The sequence below is a fragment of the Lampetra fluviatilis genome, chromosome 64 (genome assembly GCF_964198595.1).
Source record: "Lampetra fluviatilis chromosome 64, kcLamFluv1.1, whole genome shotgun sequence".
NCBI classification, from domain to species: domain Eukaryota; kingdom Metazoa; phylum Chordata; class Hyperoartia; order Petromyzontiformes; family Petromyzontidae; genus Lampetra; species Lampetra fluviatilis.
This window is the reverse complement of record NC_136338.1, coordinates 4,697,335-4,711,360: the sequence shown is the minus strand read 5'-3', so window position 1 is coordinate 4,711,360 and position 14,026 is coordinate 4,697,335. Positions and strand designations below refer to the sequence as shown.

The following is a 14,026-nucleotide window of genomic DNA, read 5'->3' as shown; positions in this document are numbered from 1 at the left end:
AAAGGGGAAAAACCCTATTAGTATATTTTGGTACTGGCAAAGGAGGTCGCATGATGTATCTACTCACCCCGAGCCTCTCATTACTCTGGTAGTGCGGTGTCTTCGAACTGTGCGCATTTTGGCGTCATCTGGTCGAACACCGTATGAGACTAGGCTCTAAAGAAAGCTGTCTCTGGTGTGGACCAATCAGTTTCAAAGACAACGCATACATTATCAGAGTGTTGTTTTTTGTTTGTATTTGACTGCAAGTATTGTGGTTAATGTAAGCATGATTCCTTGCAAAAAGGTGTCAGTTTTGTTGTCAGAAAAAAGGGGAAAAACCCTATTAGTATATTTTGGTACTGGCAAAGGAGGTCCCATGATGTATCTACTCACCCCGAGCTCTCATTACTCTGGTGTGACGGTTCCACCTGAAGACGGAAGCTTGTGTTGCCTCCGAAACGTCGTGATTTTTTATTTTATTTTACTTTTATTAATTTAATTTTTTTTACCTACCTGGTGACTTTACCGAAAACACCTAAGAATATGAATCCTTGCAGTCACGAAAGTTTCAACCCTATTAGTATATTTTGGTACTGGCAAAGGAGGTCCCACGATTAAACATTCCCATTTTGAATTTCTGGAGTGGAGGTGCAGTGGTGGTGGCGGTGGTGGTGGCAGTGGTGGCAGTGGCAGTGGTGGCGGCGGTGGTGGTGGCAGTGGTGGCGGTGGTGGTGGCGGTGGCAGTGGTGGCAGTGGCAGTGGTGGTGGTGGCAGTGGTGGTGGCGGCGGTGGTGGTGGCAGTGGTGGCAGTGGTGGCGGTGGTGGTGGCAGTGGTGGCGGTGGTGGCGGTGGTGGCGGTGGTGGCGGTGGTGGCAGTGGTGGCGGTGGTGGTGGCAGTGGTGGTGGCGGCGGTGGTGGTGGCAGTGGTGGCGGTGGTGGCAGTGGTGGCAGTGGCAGTGGTGGCGGTGGTGGTGGCAGTGGTGGTGGCGGCGGTGGTGGTGGCGGCGGTGGTGGTGGCAGTGGTGGCGGTGGTGGCGGTGGTGGCAGTGGTGGCAGTGGTGGCGGTGGTGGCGGCAGTGGTGGCGGTGGTGGCGGTGGCGGCGGTGGTGGTGGCGGCGGTGGTGGCGGTGGTGGCCGTGGTGGCGATGTTGGTGGCGGTGGTGGCGGTGGTGGCGGTGGTGGCAGTGGTGGCGGTGGTGGCGGTGGTGGCGGTGGTGGCAGTGGTGGTGTTGGCCACGCCTGGCGGCGAGGGGGCGTCTCTCACTTGAAAGCTCTTCAGCTCGTTGTCCCTGTCGACGAACAGCTCGGTCATGTTGCCGTACACGCGGATGAGCACCACGTCCTCCCGGCTGTCCCCTCTCGAGCAGCCCACCAGCTTGTTCGTGATGCCGTCTGTGAACAGCTGCAGGCACGCGCCGCACGCACACACGCACACACGCACACGCACGCACACGCACACACGCACACGCACGCACACGCCACCACCCCCCCCCCCGCGTCAGCCAACGTCGCTCCCCACCCCTCCTCCCCTTCTTCTTCGCCGGCGAAGAGAGCCATCGTAACCGCCCCCCCCCCCCCCCACTGAGCAGCCCCCCACAGCGACGGCTTAAGAGATGTGGGAGGTGGGGGGGGGGGGTAAGGCGAGAAGCTTGCGCGTTTGAAGCGTGCGTGAAATTACGCGAGGCAAGTGATTTTTTTTTTGTTCCCGCCCCCCCCCCCCCCCACAACCAGCCCCCCACTGTATAACGACAAGAAATTCGAACGGGAATAATTTGTGCGTTCGCGCCGCGAGGCTGGGGGTTGCCCCCGTCCGCGTGGAACGGAACCCGAGCCTGCAGCAGCGACTTCTTGGTTCTTTCGGTAAAGTCGTCACGTAGAAGGGAAGTAATAAAATAATAAAAATAAAACATAGAATAATTCTCACGACGTTTCGGCCATTCAGACGTAGTCTTTCCAAAAGACCTGTTCTTCACCTGAGGACGGCTGCTTGCATTGTGGCCGAAACGTCGTGAGAATTGTATTTGATTATGTTTTATTTTTATTATTTTATTACTTCCCTTCTACGTGACTTTACCGAAAGAACCAACAAGATGAATCCCTGCAGTCACAAAAGCTTTAAATCGAAATTATTTGATTATGTTTTATTTTTATTATTTTATAATTTCCCTTCCAAGTGACTTTACCGAAAGAACCAACAAGATGAATCCCTGCAGTCACGAAAGCTTTAAATCGAAACCTGCAGCAGCGGTCGGTGGCATCGTTGACGTTTGCTACGCGTGCGGGCGGGCGGGCGTGCGCGCAATACCCAATTAGGGGGGGCCCCATACTCCCTGCCCCCCCCGAGATTTTGAAGAACGTCCGGTAACAACGGAGAAGCGTAGGATGTTACAGGTTAGCATGCCCCGCAGTAAGATAACCGGTGGTGGGGTGGGGGGGGTGTCTCATTTTGTACTGGAGCGCCCATGTCGTTTATTTATATTCATGCCTTGCACCCAGAGGACGACGGTTCGCCCGCCCGCCCCCCTTTCAGATTAGCGTAAACCGCGTCGAAGCGTTGGGGGTGTGAGATGCGGAGGGAGAGGTCGTGTGAGATGCTGTAGATATGTGGTTTCGGAAGGAGCACCCGGCACACGGACACCGCACACCCAGAGCAAACAGACACACCGCACACACACACACCGCACACACACACACCGCACGCACACACACACACCGCACACACACACACCGCACACACACACACACTGCACACCTAAGCATACCGACACACCGCACACACACACACACACTGCACACCTAAGCATACCGAAACACCGCACGCACACACACCAACACAGAGCATACCGACGCACCGCACGCACACACACCGCACACCCAGAGCAAACAAACACACCGCACACCCAGAGCAAACAGACACACCGCACACACACACCGCACGCACGCACACACACCGCACACACACCTAAGCATACCGAAACACCGCACGCACACACACACACTGCACACACACACAACCAACACACAGAGCATACCGACGCACCGCACACCACACGCATACACACCGCACGCACACACACCGCACACACACCTAAGCATACCGACGCACCGCACGCACACCACACGCATACACACCGCACGCACACACACCGCACACCCAGAGCAAACAGACACACCGCACACACAGAGCATTGATTCCTTACCCGTACCCGTACCCGGCCGCACCAGGGTCGCAAACGGCTACCCGTACCCGTACCCTGCCGGGTACGGGTAGCCGGGTATCGGGTAGGGTGCGGGTATCGGGTACCCGGTTGCGACCTCTGCTATGAGGAGGCCGGGTGGGGTTGGGAATTCCCTCCCCCCATCGTCACATTGACACTTGGTAACCTCCGGGGAGGTGTGAGGTGTGGGGGAGATGAAGATGGATCGGAGTGTGGAAAGGCCGATCCGGAAAAAAGAGAACGCAGAGGGAGAGGGACAGCTTGCGGAAACGCGATCCGTGCATGTCCTCCAACCCAGCTTAAATATACGCTGCCAAGCCTGGTGGTGGTTTCATTCAGACGCTGTCTTCTCGACAGACCTGTTCTTCACCTGAGGACGGCTGCATGCGTTGTGGCCGAAACGTCGTGAGAATTATTTTATTAGGTTTTATTTTTATCATTTTATTATTTCCCTTCTACGTGACTTTACCGACAGACCTGTTCTTCACCCGAGGAAGGCTGCTTGCGTTGTGGCCGAAACGTCGTGAGAATTATTTTATTATGTTTTATTTTTATTATTTTATTATTTCCCTTCTACGTGACTTTACCGACAGACCTGTTCTTCACCCGAGGACGGCTGCTTGCGTTGTGGCCGAAACGTCGTGAGAATTATTTTATTAGGTTTTATTTTTATCATTTTATTATTTCCCTTCTACGTGACGACTTTACCCAAAGAACCAAGAAGATGTCCGGACACGTCACAGCGACAGCGCCACCCGCCCCCCCCCGCCAATCCCCCACCTTGCCGGAGCCGTAAAAGTGGTCATGGAAAGAAGAGAAGGGGGCAGCCAACGCCTCGTGATTGTAAATCAATAACATGGGCAGTGGAATGGCAGCACAGCGGTGGTGGCGACGCGGCTAGCAGCAATTAGGGCCCTGGGTTTGATTATCAATCCTAGGGAACTTCTCTGTGTTTAGTTCTGGAGAGTGTGTGTGTGAGCGAGTAGAGTTTGTGTGATCTCCCCCTGTTCTACAGAGCGAGTGGGGTTTGTGTGATGTCCCCCTGTTCTACAGAGTGAGTGAGTGGAGTTTGTATGATCTCCCCCTGTTCTACAGAGTGAGTGGAGTTTGTATGATCTCCCCCTGTTCTACAGAGAGAGCGAGTGGAGTTTGTATGATCTCCCCCTGTTCTACAGAGTGGAGTTTGTATGATCTCCCCCTATTCTACAGAGTGAGTGGAGTTTGTATGATCTCCCCCTGTTCTACAGAGAGAGCGAGTGGAGTTTGTATGATCTCCCCCTGTTCTACAGAGTGGAGTTTGTATGATCTCCCCCTGTTCTACAGTAAGTGGAGTTTGTATGATCTCCCCCTGTTCTACAGAGTGGAGTTTGTGTGATCTCTCCCTGTTCTACAGAGTGGAGTTTGTATGATCTCCCCCTGTTCTACAGTAAGTGGAGTTTGTATGATCTCCCCCTGCTCTACAGAGTGAGTGAGTGGAGTTTGTATGATCTCCCCCTGTTCTACAGAGTGAGTGAGTGGAGTTTGTATGATCTCCCCCTGCTCTACAGAGTGAGTGAATGGAGTTTGTGTGATGTCCCCCTGTTCTACAGAGTGAGTGAGTGGAGTTTGTATGATCTCCCCCTGCTCTACAGAGTGAGTGGAGTTTGTGTGATGTCCCCCTGCTCTACAGAGTGAGTGAGTGGAGTTTGTGTGATGTCCCCCTGTTCTACAGTAAGTGGAGTTTGTATGATCTCCCCCTGCTCTACAGAGTGAGTGAGTGGAGTCTGTGTGATGTCCCCCTGTTCTACAGAGTGAGTGGAGTTTGTGTGATCTCTCCCTGTTCTACAGAGTGGAGTTTGTATGATCTCCCCCTGCTCTACAGAGTGAGTGAGTGGAGTTTGTATGATCTCCCCCTGTTCTACAGAGTGGAGTTTGTATGATCCCCCCCTGTTCTTCAGAGTGAGTGAGTGGAGTTTGTGTGATCTCCGCCTATTCTACAGAGTGAGTGGAGTTTGTATGATCTCCCCCTGTTCTACAGAGTGAGTGGAGTTTGTATGATCTCCCCCTGTTCTACAAAGCGAGTGGCGTTTGTATGATCTCCCCCTGTTCTACAGAGTGAGTAGAGTTTGTATGATCTCCCCCTGGTTCAGTAGTGTGCTTGAGGGAGTGGAATTTGTATTTTTCTCACCCTGTTCTGCGATTGGTCTCCGCTAGGTTTTATGGTTTCGTACCACAGATTAGAAACGCACACACACCGTGCACACACACACCACACACACACACACACCACGCACACACACCACACACCGTACACACACACCCACCACACACCGTACACGCACACCATGCACACACACCACACACACCGTACACACACACACCGTGCGCACACACCGTGCACACACACCGTGCACACACACCACACACACCCAGTGCACACACACCACACACACCCAGTGCACACACACACCACACACACAGTGCACACACACACACCGTGCACACACAGTGCACACACACACACACACCGCGCACACCATTTTAACCGAGCCAAACATCCCAAGGCCGCGATATTACCTGCAAATTATTCTACTCGGTTCACACGGCAGCGGCGAGCGGCAGCTCTCTTTCCGAGCGACCCGGTGCAATAATGTAATCGAATTTATAATAAGAGATGCGGGGGGGGGGGGGTCCGTGTCCACCCCCCCCCTCCCCCCAGTCTCCTGTGCTTGGTTATTTTTTTTTCTCGATAATCCGCTGAAAAATGTTGTGGACTCCCACCCACCCCCCCGACACGCTCGACCATCGGGGCAAAGTTAGCCGCTGCTACAGGGGGGCAGCAATTGGGGAGCCCGGGGAAGTGGGGAGCTTCGCAATGCGAACTTCCCACAAAGATAAAGATCCCCCGTGTAGCCTTAACAGACTGTAGGGGCAAGTGCTGTTAGCGAGCACCTATGAAGGCCGGAACGGCACACGAGGGGGTGGGTAGGTGGCCAGCACCACGCCCGACCGCCTTTGTCTCCCTAGCGGCGATGTTTACACACCGCACCAGGTACTCATTTGAGGCTGAGTCGACCTAGGGGAGGCCCGGGACCGGTTCAGATAATCGTCACTGGTGTTGGCCGTGAGCGGGAATCGAACCCGTGTCGCCGGGTTCATAGCGCAGCGCGCTAACCGCTGCACTACCGCTCCCCACTACAAAGATAAAGACATACACGCACGCACACACACATACACGCACGCACACACACACACACACGCACACACACACACACGCACGCACGCACAGCAGTTCCCGCACACACGACGTACAGACATCTAATACACGCACACCACACACACACACACACGCTTTCACAAGCATCGCACACTGCTTGCACCGCGCACGCACATACGACACGCAGACACCACACGCACACCCCTGCATGCACACAGACGCACACGCACACAGGCAGGCGCACACAGGCACGCGCACACACACGCAGGCACGCGCACACAGGTACGCGCACAGGTACACGCACGCGCACACACACACACAGGCACGCGCACACACACACAGGCACAGGCACGTGCACACACACACAGGCACGCACACACACACACAGGCACGCACACACACGCTCGCTCCGCAAGCAAAAAGTGCGACGCCGCGGCCGTTGCAGTTTCCCCCGGAGGTCAACAGGCAGAGCGCCGTTCGCGTGGAGCAGCACCTGAGCGGGGTCTGTGCGGCACACGAGGGGGAGGGGGTGGGTGACCAACACCACGCCCGGACTCCTTTACCTTTTTACACGCGCGCGCGCACACACACACAAAAACACAACATGCGCACACACACAGGCAACACGCACACACACAGGCAACACACACACACAGGCAACACACACACACAGGCAACACACACGGGGGGTGCAGGCAGAAATGTTTCCGCGACGAATTTTTCCGAGCGCGTCAACCGTCGGGCCGAGAGAAAGATAGAGAAAGATAGAGAATGAGATAGAGAATGAGATAGAGAATGAGAGAGAGAATGAGAGAGAGAATGAGAGAGAGAATGAGAGAGAGAGAATGATTCATGTGGTTCAGTTGACGGTAACGTCTCTGCGGCTGGGCAATTGTAGCGCGCCTCCGATTGGCGTGTACGGCACGGAAGAAGTTCACCGTACATGCGTGTGCAATACCAGTTCCCACGCCGGCAGGGGAGACACGCGTGTGGCTCGCAGACACCGCTCGTTCAGAGATGCTCCGCGCGTACACACAGACACACACGCCACACGCGCGCTCAGGGGGCGTGTGCGAGGTCTTGTTCTACGCGCGCGCCGATCCCAAATCGATGTTTGCGCGCGGTCTGCTCTCCTTGTGGTCCGTGGCTTTGAACCAGAATACGTTTTTTGGGCCAGATCGCGTAAATATATAAATGTGTCGTCAAAACCCACCTGCATACGACACAGCCAATTTAGTAAGGTCTGTCGTGTGAAACAGAACGTGGCCAATTCGTTACCTGTACGACACAACGGTTGTGTGTTGGCGAGCAAAGCCACAACATTTGCAATCAAAGTACAACATTTTCGCCCGTAATTGCAACTGGCTTCAAAATCGGGCGGCAGACAGGTGTGGAGAAATCACTCTGTTTCGGTCCTTAAATTACAGGTGCAAATGTGCGGACATCCAACCCAAAAACAAGCTGTATTATTGATGACATTGGTCGCGAAAGCATTGCGTGTTTAAAACGGGCTGAGGAGTTCACCAGCAAAATTGGGAACCTCATTTGCCAGTAAAAATATGATAATTGTTTTTTTTACCCTTCTATCTGGTGCAACCCATGTGAGACTAGGCTCTAAGGAAAGCTGTCTCGGGTGTGGACCAATCAACTTCAAGGACAGTGCGTACATTATCAGAGTAATGTTTTTTTGTTTGCATTATGACTGCAGGTATTGCGGTCTATGCAAACATGACTCCTTGTAAAAAGGTGTCAGTTTTGTTGTCAGATAGAAGGGTAAAAAAACAATTATCAGCAAAATTGAATCAAGGGAACCTGCCTCTTGCCGGTGAGACCACGAACACCAAAACCCAGTCCCAGAGTTGGACTCGCATTGAACCGTTGCCACCGGAGAATATTCAGGGCACGTCGCCCAATGAGATGTGCATATTTAAAAAAAAAAATTTTAAAGATTTTTTTTTTTAACGTGGGGAGGGAGAAATTTGGAGGAGGCGCTTGCTTGCGAATCAAAACCGAGGTTGGAGATGACGACACCAGCGGTGGGAACGCAGACCCCTGGCAAAGCAGAGGAGTAGGAGGAAGAACGGTGGGGGGAGCGGGGAAGGAGTTCGCAAGGCGTTGAGGGAGTACAGTAGACGTATTCGCGTGAGCGTGCGCGGGCAAAACTCGGGGGTGGTGCAAGAAAAAAAAGAACGCACCAGGAAACATGGCCACCTTCTTCCTCTGGCATTAAAAAAAATTACACATTTGTAAGACGACGAAAAACTAACTGCACGCGCGAGCGAGCGAACAAGCGAAAGCCGGAAACGCACTTGGGGACCGGGGTGGACGTTTTCACAGGAGAAATGCAGAATTTAAATAACACTCGGCCACCACGTCAGACGGCGAAACTTACCCGCTCCCCCCCCCCCACAGACCCCTCTCTCACCACACACGTAGGGATTTCTCCGTCAATAACAGGATTCGTCAGATTATTTTTTTTCTCTCTCTTTTGAGGGGGTGGTGGTTGGTGGCCCACGCAACGATCCGGGGGTCGAACATCTGTGTCGCCACCCGAATTAATTGAAATCGGATAATTGTTTTTTACCCTTCTATCTGGCAACAAAACTGATACTTTTTTACAAGGAGTCATGTTTGCATAGACCACAATACCTGCAGTCATAATGCAAACAAAAAACACAACTCTGATAATATATGCACTGTCCTTGAAGTTGATTGGTCCACACCCCGAGCTCTCATACTCTGATGGTGCATTGTCTTTGAGTTGTGCGCCTTTTGGCGTCATCTGGTCCAACACCATGTGAGACTAGGCTCTAAGGAAAGCTGTCTCGGGTGTGGACCAATCAACTTCAAGGACAGTGCATACATTATCAGAGTTATGTTTTTTGTTTGCATTATGGCTGCACGTATTGTGGTCTATGCAAACATGACTCTTTGTAAAAAAGGTGTTAGTTTTGTTGCCAGATAGAAGGGTAAAAAAACAATTATCATATTTTTTACTGGCAAATGAGGTTCCAATGGTGTTAATTTAAATCGTTACGCGGCATGCGATCGTCGCGATGACGGTTCATCGTTAACGTTTAGAAGAACAATACAGGGACTCCTCTCCACTTATGGATGTTCGACTTACGGACTTTCAGAGATACGAACAAACCTGGGCCATGTGGTCCAGTTGCATGTTCGGACCGAGAGTCGTAAGTTCAAACGCCGTGCAACAGATGGCGGCGGTGGCATCTAATCTGCAAAACGTGAAGAATCAGTAGCATCTACATCTGCAGAAGACGCAGAGAACCAGTGGCATCTATATCTGAAGAACATGAAGAACCAGTGGCATCTACATCTGCAGAAGACGCAGAGAACCAGTGGCATCTAATCTGCAGAACGTGAAGAACCAGTGGCATCTACATCTGCAGAAGACGCAGAGAACCAGTGGCATCTACATCTGAAGAACATGAAGAACCAGTGGCATCTACATCTGCAGAACGTGAAGAACCAGTGGCATCTACATCTGCAGAACATGAAGAACCAGTGGCATCTACATCTGAAGAACATGAAGAACCAGTGGCATCTACATCTGCAGAAGACGCAGAGAACCAGTGGCATCTACATCTGCAGAACATGAAGAACCAGTGGCATATACATCTGCAGAACGTGAAGAACCAGTGGCATCTACATCTGCAGAAGACGCAGAGAACCAGTGGCATCTACATCTGCAGAACGTGAAGAACCAGTGGCATCTACATCTGCAGAAGACGCAGAGAACCAGTGGCATCTACATCTGTAGAACGTGAAGAACCAGAGGCATCTACATCTGCAGAACGTGAAGAACCAGTGGCATCTACATCTGCAGAACGTGAAGAACCAGTGGCATCTACATCTACAGAACGTGAAGAACCAGTGGCATCTACATCTGCAGAACGTGAAGAACCAGTGGCATCTACATCTGCAGAACGTGAAGAACCAGTGGCATCTACATCTACAGAACGTGAAGAACCAGTGGCATCTACATCTGCAGAACGTGAAGAACCAGTGGCATCTACATCTGCAGAAGTCAGAGAACCAGTGGGATCTACATCTACAGAACGTGAAGAACCAGTGGCATCTACATCTGCAGACCGTGAAGAACCAGTGGCATCTACATCTCCAGAAGACGCAGAGAACCAGTGGCATCTACATCTGCAGAACGTGAAGAACCAGTGGGATCTACATCTACAGAACGTGAAGAACCAGTAGCATCTACATCTATAGAACGTGAAGAACCAGTAGCAGCTACATCTACAGAACGTGAAGAACCAGTAGCAGCTACATCTACAGAACGCAAAGAACCAGTGGCATCTACATCTGCAGAACGTGAAGAACCAGTGACACCTACATCTGCAGAACATGAAGAACCAGTGGCATCTACATCTGCAGTACGTGAAGAACCAGTGGCATCTACATCTGCAGACCGTGAAGAACCAGTGGCATCTACATCTGCAGAACGTGAAGAACCAGTGGCATCTACATCTGCAGAAGACGCAGAGAACCAGTGGCATCTACATCTGAAGAACATGAAGAACCAGTGGCATCTACATCTGCAGTACGTGAAGAACCAGTGGCATCTACATCTGCAGAACATGAAGAACCAGTGGCATCTACATCTGAAGAACATGAAAAACCAGTGGCATCTACATCTGCAGAAGACGCAGAGAACCAGTGGCATCTACATCTGCAGAACATGAAGAACCAGTGGCATATACATCTGCAGAACGTGAAGAACCAGTGGCATCTACATCTGCAGAAGACGCAGAGAACCAGTGGCATCTACATCTGCAGAACGTGAAGAACCAGTGGCATCTACATCTGCAGAAGACGCAGAGAACCAGTGGCATCTACATCTGTAGAACGTGAAGAACCAGAGGCATCTACATCTGCAGAACGTGAAGAACCAGTGGCATCTACATCTGCAGAACGTGAAGAACCAGTGGCATCTACATCTACAGAACGTGAAGAACCAGTGGCATCTACATCTGCAGAACGTGAAGAACCAGTGGCATCTACATCTACAGAACGTGAAGAACCAGTGGCATCTACATCTGCAGAACGTGAAGAACCAGTGGCATCTACATCTGCAGAAGTCAGAGAACCAGTGGGATCTACATCTACAGAACGTGAAGAACCAGTGGCATCTACATCTGCAGACCGTGAAGAACCAGTGGCATCTACATCTCCAGAAGACGCAGAGAACCAGTGGCATCTACATCTGCAGAACGTGAAGAACCAGTGGGATCTACATCTACAGAACGTGAAGAACCAGTAGCATCTACATCTATAGAACGTGAAGAACCAGTAGCAGCTACATCTACAGAACGTGAAGAACCAGTAGCAGCTACATCTACAGAACGCAAAGAACCAGTGGCATCTACATCTGCAGAACGTGAAGAACCAGTGACACCTACATCTGCAGAACATGAAGAACCAGTGGCATCTACATCTGCAGTACGTGAAGAACCAGTGGCATCTACATCTGCAGACCGTGAAGAACCAGTGGCATCTACATCTGCAGACCGTGAAGAACCAGTGGCATCTACATCTCCAGAAGACGCAGAGAACCAGTGGCATCTACATCTGCAGAACATGAAGAACCAGTGGGATCTACATCTACAGAACGTGAAGAACCAGTAGCAGCTACATCTACAGAACGTGAAGAACCAGTGGCATCTACATCTGCAGCAGACGCAAAGAACCAGTGGCATCTACATCTGCAGAACGTGAAGAACCAGTGACACCTACATCTGCAGAACATGAAGAACCAGTGGCATCTACATCTGCAGAACGTGAAGAACCAGTGGCATCTACATCTGCAGTATGTGAAGAACCAGTGGCATCTACATCTGCAGAACGTGAAGAAACAGTGGCATCTACATCTGCAGAACGTGAAGAACCAGTGACATCAACATCTGCAGAACGTGAAGAACCAGTGGCATCTACATCTGCAGAACATGAAGAACCAGTGGCATCTACATCTGCAGAACGTGAAGAACCAGTGACATCTACATCTGCAGAACGTGAAGAAACAGTGGCATCTACATCTGCAGAACGTGAAGAACCAGTGACATCAACATCTGCAGAACGTGAAGAACCAGTGGCATCTACATCTGCAGAACATGAAGAACCAGTGGCATCTACATCTGCAGAACGTGAAGAACCAGTGACATCTATATCTGCAGAACGTGAAGAACCAGTGGCATCTACATCTGCAGAACGTGAAGAACCAGTGGCATCTACATCTGCAGAACGTGAAGAACCAGTGGCATCTACATCTGCAGAACGTGAAGAACCAGTGGCATCTACATCTGCAGAACGTGAAGAACCAGTGGCATCTACATCTGCAGAACGTGAAGAACCAGTGGCATCTACATCTGCAGAACGTGAAGAACCAGTGGCATCTACATCTGCAGAACGTGAAGAACCAGTGACATCTACATCTGTAGAACGTGAAGAACCAGAGGCATCTACATCTGCAGAACGTGAAGAACCAGTGGCATCTACATCTGCAGAACGTGAAGAACCAGTGGCATCTACATCTACAGAACGTGAAGAACCAGTGGCATCTACATCTGCAGAACGTGAAGAACCAGTGGCATCTACATCTACAGAACGTGAAGAACCAGTGGCATCTACATCTGCAGAACGTGAAGAACCAGTGGCATCTACATCTGCAGAAGTCAGAGAACCAGTGGGATCTACATCTACAGAACGTGAAGAACCAGTGGCATCTACATCTGCAGACCGTGAAGAACCAGTGGCATCTACATCTCCAGAAGACGCAGAGAACCAGTGGCATCTACATCTGCAGAACGTGAAGAACCAGTGGGATCTACATCTACAGAACGTGAAGAACCAGTAGCATCTACATCTATAGAACGTGAAGAACCAGTAGCAGCTACATCTACAGAACGTGAAGAACCAGTAGCAGCTACATCTACAGAACGCAAAGAACCAGTGGCATCTACATCTGCAGAACGTGAAGAACCAGTGACACCTACATCTGCAGAACATGAAGAACCAGTGGCATCTACATCTGCAGTACGTGAAGAACCAGTGGCATCTACATCTGCAGACCGTGAAGAACCAGTGGCATCTACATCTGCAGACCGTGAAGAACCAGTGGCATCTACATCTCCAGAAGACGCAGAGAACCAGTGGCATCTACATCTGCAGAACATGAAGAACCAGTGGGATCTACATCTACAGAACGTGAAGAACCAGTAGCAGCTACATCTACAGAACGTGAAGAACCAGTGGCATCTACATCTGCAGCAGACGCAAAGAACCAGTGGCATCTACATCTGCAGAACGTGAAGAACCAGTGACACCTACATCTGCAGAACATGAAGAACCAGTGGCATCTACATCTGCAGAACGTGAAGAACCAGTGGCATCTACATCTGCAGTATGTGAAGAACCAGTGGCATCTACATCTGCAGAACGTGAAGAAACAGTGGCATCTACATCTGCAGAACGTGAAGAACCAGTGACATCTACATCTGCAGAACGTGAAGAACCAGTGGCATCTACATCTGCAGAACATGAAGAACCAGTGGCATCTACATCTGCAGAACGTGAAGAACCAGTGACATCTATATCTGCA

At 51.1% G+C, this 14,026-nt stretch overlaps 1 protein-coding gene across 2 annotated transcripts in view; it reads right to left on the bottom strand.

Annotated features, from left to right (window-relative positions):
- Positions 1-14,026, bottom strand: part of LOC144951839 (ethanolamine kinase 1-like) — a 74,379-nt gene that overhangs the window by 34,105 nt on the left and 26,248 nt on the right. The window contains exons 2-3 of one of the 2 annotated variants that reach the window (XM_078882170.1): positions 6,890-6,959; positions 1,247-1,384 (exon numbers count right to left, since the gene is read on the bottom strand). In XM_078882170.1, the coding sequence (XP_078738296.1) occupies positions 1,247-1,294 (48 nt within the window). In that variant the 5' untranslated portion in view covers positions 1,295-1,384; positions 6,890-6,959. The remainder of the gene's footprint in view (positions 1-1,246; positions 1,385-6,889; positions 6,960-14,026) is intronic. The other variant, XM_078882169.1, reaches the window with a different exon arrangement.